The 11,411-nt window shown below is 39.6% G+C and overlaps 1 protein-coding gene across 6 annotated transcripts in view; it reads right to left on the bottom strand.

Moving 5' to 3' along the window:
- Nucleotides 1–1,765: 1,765 nt before the first annotated feature.
- The window catches only part of LOC126183613 (coiled-coil domain-containing protein 28B), a 53,852-nt gene continuing 44,206 nt past the window's right edge, over nucleotides 1,766–11,411 (bottom strand). For 5 of the 6 annotated variants that reach the window (XM_049925727.1, XM_049925724.1, XM_049925728.1 and 2 more), the window contains exon 6: nucleotides 1,766–3,315. In XM_049925727.1, the coding sequence (XP_049781684.1) occupies nucleotides 3,074–3,315 (242 nt within the window). In that variant the 3' untranslated portion in view covers nucleotides 1,766–3,073. The remainder of the gene's footprint in view (nucleotides 3,316–11,411) is intronic. The other variant, XM_049925729.1, reaches the window with a different exon arrangement.

Below are 11,411 nucleotides of genomic sequence, written 5' to 3'. Positions count from 1 at the left end.
GACTAATTGCGTCCATTACAACAAGTAGTAAGGAATGCTTGTGGGTATACTGTACACCTGTAGCATTGCTCAACCAGTACTTGCACCACCAATCTTCCTATTTTGGACACAAACCATGCTGTGGGGTTTCATCTGTTGACACTCTGTGAAACCATGTCGCCCAAACAGCTCATGTCATAAATGTGAATGTATGCTTTCCCGGCGTATACAGCTGGTGAAGAGTTCTCGGGCTTCCAGCCGGGTGGCGGTGTCTTCAAACTGCGACGTTTCGACGAGTGACATACTCATCATCTTCTGGCAAAGCTACAGAGCATCTCCTCCCCGTAGAGGTGTCGTAAATGTGAATGTATGCTTTCCCGGCGTATACAGCTGGCGAAGAGTTCTCGGGCTTCCAGCCGGGTGGCGGTGTCTTCAAACTGCGACGTTTCGACGAGTGACATACTCATCATCTTCTGCCAGAAGATGATGAGTATGTCACTCGTCGAAACGTCGCAGTTTGAAGACACCGCCACCCGGCTGGAAGCCCGAGAACTCTTCGCTAGCTCATGTCATGTTCTCCAAATCTCATACATTTCTCCTTATTGTTAGTCAATAATAATGAGCCAAAGAATCAATTTCATTTTTTGTAAGACGACCTGGATCACCTATGTGTTTTCCGTCTGACAGTTTTTTTTCCACTGCAGTGTTTACATAATTTTCTCAGCTGAGCTCCCATTCTTTTTTGTACATACCCAACATATTCAAGCTTTCAATCAGTGTGTCCCCATATGGTCTGCCATTAACAACAGCAGTGTGTCAGTTACAGCCTCTATCCTCAAGGTAGCCTACACACCTCACAACACGACTGAGCTCTGACCATCTAGAAATGTTTAGAACTCTTTTCATTTCCATGTTTCCATTTAGGCCATCAAAGTTCTTTACACATACATGGCTGCACATAAATTTTATTGAACAACCCCGGCACTGATTAGTTAGACATTCATAATCTAGTATCTTACCAGTTTCAATAAATGTGGCAGTTACAATCCCATTCAGAGAAATGTGACTTCTCTTCTGCCAAGATCCATCAAATGCTGCTACAATGTCTGCATTCTCAGACAATGCTACTGCTTCTTCTGCTGCTCTTTTCATTGAATGTTCACTTACACCACACAAAGCATTACGTATTAATTTATTGTATCTGTCAAACCTCAGTGGAGGTGGAGGCAAATCCATCACTGCACAAAAACTCTGGGCAGCTCTCCTCCCCCTTACAATAAATCATACTGCATAAGCAAGCTGAATATTTACACTGTAATGTCAACTATCAGTTACTGGCAAGGTCATAATATCACTGTGCATCTTACACGAGTTACAGGCAAACACTAACGGACTTGAAAGACCCTTCTTTGCAGAAATGTTCTCAGAAACGTCAATACTATCTTCACAATTGCAGTTCTTACATTTCACAGCACTTTTCAAAAGTCTTGACAGCATATTTAGGTTCACACTAACATTTCCGTCATTATTGCTGCTCACAATACTACTAGGCTTGTTCTTCTTACATTCAGAAAGCGAAAGTTTACATCTAGAAGCACTGCCTGTAGACGAAGTTTCTGCGGGTGACTTTTTGAAGCAACTGATGTGTATTATTTGGCTGTGTTTGGAACTGGTTGCTGCGAAACTTAAGTTTGGGGCTAAATTTCTTTACCCTTGGCATTTGAAGCACAGGAAACACACACACAGAAACAAAACAACACTATATAACTACAAAACTACATGCATATGAAATTCCAAAATCATATATTCTCAGATCTTTGTTTACATTCGAACCATAGCCTTCTAGATATGCCTGTACTTTGGTTCCGGGAGTCAGTGCCCTCTAGAATACACCTGTGTTAATGATCCGTAACTAATGACAGAAAAAAATGAAAGAAAAAAATAATGCATCACGTATTCTGATGCACTTTAAACTGCCAGATGGGCGTGGCCCCTGTGCAATCTTACATTCAACCTCAATTTCAGAACAACAGAAAATTATACTGCCCATAAACTACACATTTTTAAAATCAGCATGAAATGCTCTTTTCTATAGGCCAATAATTTTTTTTTTCAAATTTTTGGGCATTTTCAAGAGCATGTTCCCTTAACAGAGGTTCAATGTAAGACAACAAAACTGGACAACTACATCCAAAAGCAGAGAAATAAATTATGCAGTACACGACCAGGGAAAAAAAAAAGATACCACAGCCACCCACAAAACAAAAAAGGTAAAAAAAATTATAAGGAAGAACACATACACGAAGTCCAATAAAAAGGAAACATTACAGGAAATAGTAGTAATTAAATAATATACAAATAATTAAATTAAATACTGTCCTGTACCAGTTAAATAAGAAAGTATGACCACAACACAAATTTACAGGATTAGAGTACGACAGTAATGGCATAAATAGCAAAATGAATTCTGGCCAAAACGAAAAGATCAGAGATGCTACTCAGTAACAAATGTAGGTGGAAACAAACATAGAGACTAGCACACTTAGAGTAAATTACAAGTAAGAGTATTCATTCGACAGCTGCTGAGATGTGACCTGCAGATACATCCATACTCACACTAATTTCAAAGTAACAAAGCAAAGTCTGTTGAAATATTGACCCACATATTTTGATCACATTTCCTGCCAAATATGTAAAATAATTATAATGACCTTTGGATTAAAGGAGACTGAAAAGCATAAGTGTTGAGTCATCAATACACTTTGGTTAAAGTTTTAAAATAGATTTGAAATATTTTTAATTATCTTGAAATGTGTAAAAACAGTTCTCTGCTGTTATCCTGTCTGTGCAGAGTGAATGCAAAGTACATCAACCACGCTAAAATTGGAACAGGAATAACAGGGCTGAAAATAATTACCTAACAGAGGATTTATACATCTCATTGTCAGTTTCTTTCATATACAAACAATAACAAAGTAAACAGAATTATTTACAAAATACACAAAATACTTTTCCATCAAATTATGTATGGAAATCAAAATGATCAGCCAAAGATAATGGCGCACACAATTGCATAGACAGTTCTTACTGTATGTTAATCCTGTAACAAACAGCTATCATGGCTATCACTTGAAAACGAATGTAGCCTCTCAATTGAAATGCTAAGCTGCTCTAGTCTGTCCATAAGACGTTGCATATTTTCCTGTCCAGCGCGTAGTCCCTCATCACTTAGTGGTTGGAAAAGTTCTTGCTGTGCACCTAAATCAAAATGTAAACGGGCAAGTTGTTCCTGTTGTTCCCTGATGCCTGTCATCTGCTCCATGCTACAGTCCTTTCCTATAACAAAAAATAACAACAATAAGACTATAAGCTCATTCAGATCAAAGCAGTTACTGAATTTATACTATGAATCTGCTTATTCTAAACATAGATTATTTTAATGAGGCTGGAAACTGCTGAATAAATTTCAAACAAACCTTTAGTGAGGAAAAGAAAATCTTTTCTATGAACAGTAAGAACACAAACCATCATTTATGTTCATTAAAGGCAGATCTATCTATGCTTTATTTTATTTTATTCAATTCAATTATTCTGTCGCCATTCACACTGGAAGACAGTGTATATATTACTACATCTTTTAATTTTGTCAAGAATACTGTTTTTCCACTGTAAGTTTACATTTGTGTTTCATGAACTACGCTGGAAACGAATTTCACTACTTCAGATTGCCAACTTTGCAGATAGTAATCAACATTTCAAATCACTCATGAAAACCTCAAAAGGACTAAAAAGAACAAACCCTCTTTATCACTCTGTAAACACAAAGAGAAAAAAATTCCACACATGAACCTACAATCATGTTTGTGCTATTTCTTCAAGTTTCTCTGTAAATCACACCTTTAAGTAATTTAATTCCAGTACAGAAGATTAATTTCATCTAGACAGTAAGATCAATATAACTACCATGAAATAAGAGGCAGAAGGGAAGTTTCATAATCTTTCCTCTCCCTTCCACTGAGAAGAGCTTTCATCACAATCAGTTTGCAAATTGTGACTCAATACAGACACCCACCATTACAATTGATGTGAAATAATTATATTCAGCAAAAAGACTGCTGTCTATTAAACAAGAAACATTATTACAGGATATGAATCAAGACATCATTAGACTGCATACATTTCAGCAAACACAACACACTATGCAATTCACAATGAGGAGATGCTACCAGTAGCAAAACTAGTTCGTATATAGCCTGGTAGGAATTGTGAATAGATGTTTCACCTTGTTTGCCAATAGCACAGTTGCAAACATGCACACTTAATTAGAAAATTGATCTTCAACATAACCAAATGTAATGAACACAAATAAATTAAACTTTGTTTTATTGCAGCATCTGTAATCAAACAACTTAAATTGGAAAGAACACATAGAAAATGTTGTGGGGAAGGCTAACCAAAGGCTGCGTTTTATTGGCAGGACAGACCTACTAAGGAGACTGCCTACACTATGCTTGTCCATCCTCTTTTAGAATACTGCTGCGCGGTGAGAGATCCTTACCAGGTAGCACTGACAGAGTACATTGAAAAAGTTCAGGGAAAGGCAGCACATTTTGTATTATTGCGAAATATGGGAGAGAGTGTCACAGAAATGATGCAGGATTTGGGCTGGAAATCATTAAAAGAATGGTGCTTTTCAGTGTGACGGAATCTTCTCACAAAATTCCAATCACCAACTTTATCCTCTGAATGCGAAAATATTTTGTTGACAACGACCTACATAGTGCGGAACGATCACCATGATAAAATAAGAGAAATCAGAGCTCGTATGGATAGATATAGGTGTTCATTCTTTCTGCGCACTATACGAGATTGGAATAATAGAGAATTGTGAAGGTGGTTCGATGAACCCTCTGCCAGGCACTTAAATGTGATTTGCAGAGTATCCATGTAGATGTAGATGTAATCAATTCATAAAGGAAAGCACTCAAAAAGCTTATCTGGTTGATTCTCTAATAGTGTTTACCAGTGACAGACCCTACAAAGTTGCCTCAATAAAAGAAATAAATGTGTGACATCTTCCAGCACATCTATATCATTATGTATAATTACTATTCATCATCATTAATTTTATTTAGATTTAGTGTCCTGATTTGCCTTATTCCAATTACAGCTTCAACTTCACCATATTATGTCCTCTTTAACCTCTTCACTGCCACCTTCATCTCACATGCTGCAGCTTTAACAATGTTAGAGTCTTTAGATTGGGAAATGAAGGCTTCTAAAAACTGAACAATGTTTCCTACACTTGTAGTTCAGGTGAACTAAAAATTATTCACGGCATCTAACAACTTCTATTACAAGTTTATAGGAGTTGTAGAGTGAACTTAGTAGATAAGGTTTTGATGAAGAATCTATATGCAGAAATTTACTGTTTCGATGGGAAATAATTTTGAAGTTCGAATTACTTTCACATCTCTTGGTTCACAATGCACACACAGCAGAGACAGTGAGCTCCGACATGAGTGCTTTACAGGAGCTGCTCCATGTGGCAACCCTCCTATTCATAGCACAATGTGTTTCTGCGAGCATGCTTTCATACACACGGTCCACAAACCTTCGTGTGCATTTGTGGAGCACCACTGTCAACCCTCCTATTTGCGAACGTACCAGTTTCTTGCAGCCACTGTTGTAGTCAGATGAAAACGGTATATGGCGGACTCAGGCAATCAACAAAATGTTCTCGATACATGCATTGTGCAGCTTCACCATTACTTACTGTATCATGAAATAGAAAAATTTGAAAGTGATTCGATCTTCCAACTTATTTTATATCCAAAGTACATTTCTAGTCATGGGGTACTTATCAAAACTTTATGTATTAAGTCCGATCTACAACCCCTAGAAGGCTGTAAAAGAAATTTTGGAACACACTGTATGTATCACCAAAATCTTTTTAGTTATAACCACTAATCCATGGCTTATGACTGGAACAATGGAGGTGGAGCAGAAAACATACTCCTTCACTATATGAAATGTAGTTTCCAACTATTCTAAAGAATGCAGAGTATAAAACATCGTTCTGATTACCTCTTAGCTGAATAAAGAGAACCGACAGCATCTCACTGGTTTTCGAACTAAAGCACAGATGGGGAAAAAAAGGAGAAAGGATAAAAAAAGCTCGCACAACTCTCTCAGGTCTAGTGGGAGTCACTGCTAGTGCTACTTCCACAGTTCGTGGAAGATGTAAGTGCTGCATCTCCAAGTAGTATTACAAGCCTCCTTATGAAACAAGCAACTGAGATGCCATTCACGCTGGGAAGTCTTGTCTCAGATAATTCCAATGTGATTAGGTTATATACATTGGATATTTGTAATGCCTGTAGCGGAAAAGGTCACTGATTTTTCCTAACTGTTCAGTGCCAGTAAACAAATATATCAGTCAAGAATTTTTTCCTCTGTAGTAATACTGAAACATGTAAATGGCACATTCCTTTACTGGTTCCAAAAGGAGAGCCTTATTATCTCACTCTACATGCAACGATAATGTTCCATCATATTAAGTTTTATTTTGTCTTTGAGAAGTAGGTCTCTTACTTGAGAATAGAATAAGTACCAAGACACCGCATTTAATTCTCTCTCTCTCTCTCTCTCTCTCTCTCTCTCTCTCTCTCTCTCTCTCTTCATTCATTCATTTGAACTGAAAATTGGCCAGAAACATTTGATTATATTGACTGAGATGATAATACCAACAAACAAAACATGTTCAACAACATGCTTAGGAGGATTTCTCAGTATTTACCACACTGACCACTTTAACCCTTGTCCACTGTACCGAGCAAGGTGGCGCAGTGGTTAGACACTGGACTCGCATTCGGGAGGACGATCGTTCAATCCCACGTCCGACCATCCTGATTTAGGTTTTCCGTTATTTCCCTAAATCGCTCCAGGCAAATGCCGGGATGGTTCCTTTCAAAGGGCACGGCCGACTTCCTTCCCCGTCCTTCCCTAATCCGATGACCTCGCTGTCTGGTCTGCTTCCCCAAAACAACCCAACCCTTGTCCACTGTGTGGAATTACTTGTCTTAATGAAGTGTATTTAACAGATGCTCTATTGGTGTTCATGGTCTGAAGTTATCTTCTTGTCTGCTTTGCAGCATTGTTTCCATTCATTGCTCTGCTAACACTGTAAATTTGGAATGGAAACTGGTCAGTGAAATGTAAACCTTTTGTTGAGCAAATGCTTGTAACAAAAGTTACATAGTGGGGGGACTGATGTACCTTCACTCAGGACATGTGTGATTTCAGACTTCATCCATACAGTTCACAGGGCAATTATAGAGGCAACCTTGATCAGTCCCTTTGCATGCTCTGGTGAGCCACCAAAGAAACAGTACTCTTTTAGCAATCACAAATGAGTGCTTGGTCTATTCTGTAAACTGTGTTACTGTTGTCCACTCAAGGTGTTCAGTGCTGCCCACAAACTGTACTTTACTGCATCTTACATGTTTCTTTATAAAGTACTACATTCCGTAAATCATATTTGTTCCTGCTGTAGCAAACTTGGTGACAAGTGAGGGTTATGTTTTCTATGCATTTTAGTGTCAGAGCTAAGTCACCTGACAAACATCTCGATGGAAGAAATACTTCAGTGTATCAATGCCCAGCAGCAAGCTTTCGGGGAACAGCAGCAGGCCCTTGCCACCACTCTAAATCAAGTGGCATCTGTGTGTTCGTGGCAAGTTACTCTCCTGTCAGTGCAACCGCTGCACTTTTCAGCATTCTATGAATAGGCTGAAGATTGGAAATCCTACGAAACACGGTTACATCAACATTTCCAGGTTTTTCGTGTGGATGATGCAAATCCGTGAAGGGCTTTCTTTCCTTCCTGGCTTTTGCTGTGCATTTATCGTTTGCGCCAACTTGTGCCTTTGAAGAACCAGCCAGCTTATCATTTGATGAAATGTGCAAGCATCTCTCAACCTATTACTGTGACAGAACACGTCATTGTGACACATGTAGAATTTTACTGTTTCATATTTCATATTTATTTACCTGTAGACAACTGTTGTGTTGTATAGGCATAGTCAGATGGTTATACAAATGATTATACATAAAGTCAGTAGTTACATAGTTATACAGAATGTGGTATAAATGATTACACAAAAGTTAACATATGGTATATGATTATACAAAAGGTCAGTATGGTTGTATGATATAAATTACAGTTTCTTTGATCATAATCACATATATAATAATAGAGAATCATATTTTTTTCATTATGTAGGAATTCATTTACGCTATAGAATGCTTTCTCTTTCAACCATGTTTCTACCACCATTTTAAATCTATTCTCATGCAATTCCCTCATTCCATGTGATGTATTGTTGTAAAATGTTTTGACAGCATGTAAAAAATTATTTTGGATTTTCCTCAAACGTGTCCAAAGAATGTCTAATAAGTTCCTATTTCTGGTTTCATACGAGTGCACATCTGACCTGCTTTCATACATGTGGGCAATCTCTTTGGCATGCATAAGTGCTTTAAGTATGTATAGACTGGGAACTGTAAGAATTTTGTGCTCAATGAAGTACTGTCTGCAAGAAGTTAAATTGCTCACACCAAAAATACATCTAATGGCTTTCTTCTGCCAGAGGAAAACATCTTTTGCCCCAGCAGAGTTTCCCCAAAGTAGTATTCCATAATGCAGATGAGTATGAAAAAAGGCATGGTATGCCATAAGTATGCACTCCTTGTTGTCAGAAATGCCCAAACCAATCTTACAACATCTGGGCTGCAGACTTACACGGGTTGAAGCATCATCGTAAATTTGTCAATAGTACCCACCACGAATCCTACACTGATCACATGGTGCATGATGATATTATTTGTCTGGTTCTGGATAGGGAAGTCCATGAAAAAGCACTTCAATGTGAGAATCTTACACTTATGTATGTGCTTAATATAGCACCGTCATTTCAAGTGTCACGGGCCACAGGCAATTAGATTGCTGCATGGGAGGAGGTATCAGTAGGCACACTGCAAGTGTTCAGATGACAGGGAAGTCATTGAAGCAGTACAACCTTTGACTCAGCGTCACATGAGGGAGTGTCTGTTACATCCACAGCAGCAACAGGACACGTCACAGCAGTGGCCTTGTGCCCTCCCTCTTGCCTTGCCCATACTGCTTTGTCCAACACGAGCATGCTGCATGCCCTGAGTGTTGAGCGGTTTGTAATAAATGTTGAAAGAAAGGCCACATTGGATTGGTGTGCAACTCCTCTTCAAATGTGGCCAACACAGTACAACCATTGTACATAAACTGTATCTCTACAATGACTGTCTTCCCAAACAAACTGTTTATTGGCTTGCATGTGTTCAATAAACCACTGAAAATGCAAGTGGACATGGGAGCAGCAGTGACTTTAGTAAATGCACAAACATACGTGGACTTCGGCTCCCCTATCCTCTCACAGATTTCACAGAAGTTGGTTAGCTACAGTAAACAGCAAATTCAAATCCTAGGTCAGTTCTCTGCTCCTGTCTCTTACATATTTGTTGTTCACCCTCTCTCCTTCCTTGTCAAGGATCATTCCCATACCACAGACCTGTTCGGGTTAGATGCGTTGAATGCTTTCAGTTCCTCCATAGCCAGTGAGATAAATTTAGTGTCAGATCAAGTTCCATATCAGCAACTGGAGTCCCCCTGCTCTGAGTTTTCGTGTCCATTTTCCCCTGGGCTCCATTGTGCTACCAGTATTCAGGCTCACATTACCACAAAAAGAGTCCACCTGCCCTCGGTTTTTCAGTGCTACAGATGCCTGTTGCGCTGCATGATTCTGTCAGAGTGAATTAGACCATTTGAATGTCAATCAATATCATTCGATGTATTTCTTCCAGTGAATGGGCTACACCACTGGTCATCGTTAAGAAGCTGATGGGTAAGCTTCACCTCTGCAGTGACACCAGTGTCACGATTAATGCACAGTTCATGATACATACACTTTGCTCTGCCCTGACGAGTTGCTTGCAGAACCGTCAGGTGGCCACCACTTTTCCAATATTAATTTGTTGGATTTGTACCTCCAGCTTACTGTGGATGAGGCTACTAGGCACCTTCTCATTGTCAATACACCTTTTGGCCTATACCAATATCAACACTTGCCTTTTGGTGTTTCTAGTGCATCCACTACTGTTTCAGTGTTTTTTTACAACAGCTGACAGCCTCTGTAGCAGGCTGCATCAATTATCTCGACAATATCGTTGTTTCGGGTTCTTCCACTGAAGATAACTAAGCAACCTCTGACCATTGTTTTCTGTTTTGCAGGTCTCAAGTGCAATCTTGCCAAATCTCAATGTTTTCAACCATCAATTGAGTAACTAGGTTTTGAGGTTTCTCACACAGGGGTCAAGCCGTTTCGTCATCATGCCGACGCGATTGTGGCTTTGCCATGGCCGACCTCTGGTAAGAAATTGCAGGCGTTTCCAGGTATAGTTGCACACTACCATAAGTTTTTACTAGAAGCATCCACCGTTGCTCAGCCCCTGCATGCACTTTTGTGTAAAAATATGCCTTTTTTCTGATCCCCAGCCTGTAACTGAGCAATTGCTTTCCTTAAATCTAAGCTTCAGTCTGACCCACGTCTGGTCACTTTTCAGCCGGGTCACCATCTCGTGTTGGCTACAGATGCCTCTCAGCATGGTCTTCACGTGGTGTTGGTGCACAAATACGCAGACGAATCTGAAGGACAAATTGCTTACACCTCTAAGGCTTTAGCTCCCACCCAACAGCAGTATTCTGAGACTGAGAAGGAGGCTTTAGTGACTGTTTGCCCTCAAGAAATTTCACGTCTTCTTGTATGGTTCTAAGTTCAATTTAATCGTACGGACAATCCAGCACATTATTTGCAGAAATAGGCTCTCTTCCTCTCCCGTTATCATTATCAGATCCATTACCAGTCAATGGCACAACACGCCAACAGTGATGCCTTATCTCGCCTTCCAATTGAGCTGGACTCTGCGTTCACTCAGGATGAGTTGCTTTGTTTCTATTTATATATTGAGAACCAGAATGCAGTCAATGGTTTTTCCATCACTAGTGCCACGATAGCATCATGCTATACTTAGTCAGTCCTCTTGTGCAGCACGGTTGGCCACAGAAACCCATGGGCCATGCATCAGATCCCTTGTGTAATTCCTTCTCCCTTCAGCATCACCTCTCTGTGTTTGACAAAGTTCTTTTGTTTGCTAAAGAGGACACTGCTCCTTGGGTTATGATTCCTGCTTCCTTATGCCGTAATGTACTGTGGCCTCTGTATGTTGTCACTGGGGGACCTCTCGCACCAAAGCTTTGGCCTGCTGGCATGTGTATTGGCCAGGCATAGATGAGGACATTACATGGCTTAGCACTGCTTGAACTCATTAAGTTCAGCAAC

This window comes from Schistocerca cancellata, chromosome 4, assembly GCF_023864275.1.
Source record: "Schistocerca cancellata isolate TAMUIC-IGC-003103 chromosome 4, iqSchCanc2.1, whole genome shotgun sequence".
In the NCBI taxonomy this organism is placed as follows: domain Eukaryota; kingdom Metazoa; phylum Arthropoda; class Insecta; order Orthoptera; family Acrididae; genus Schistocerca; species Schistocerca cancellata.
This window is presented reverse-complemented; position numbering and strand designations above follow the sequence as displayed.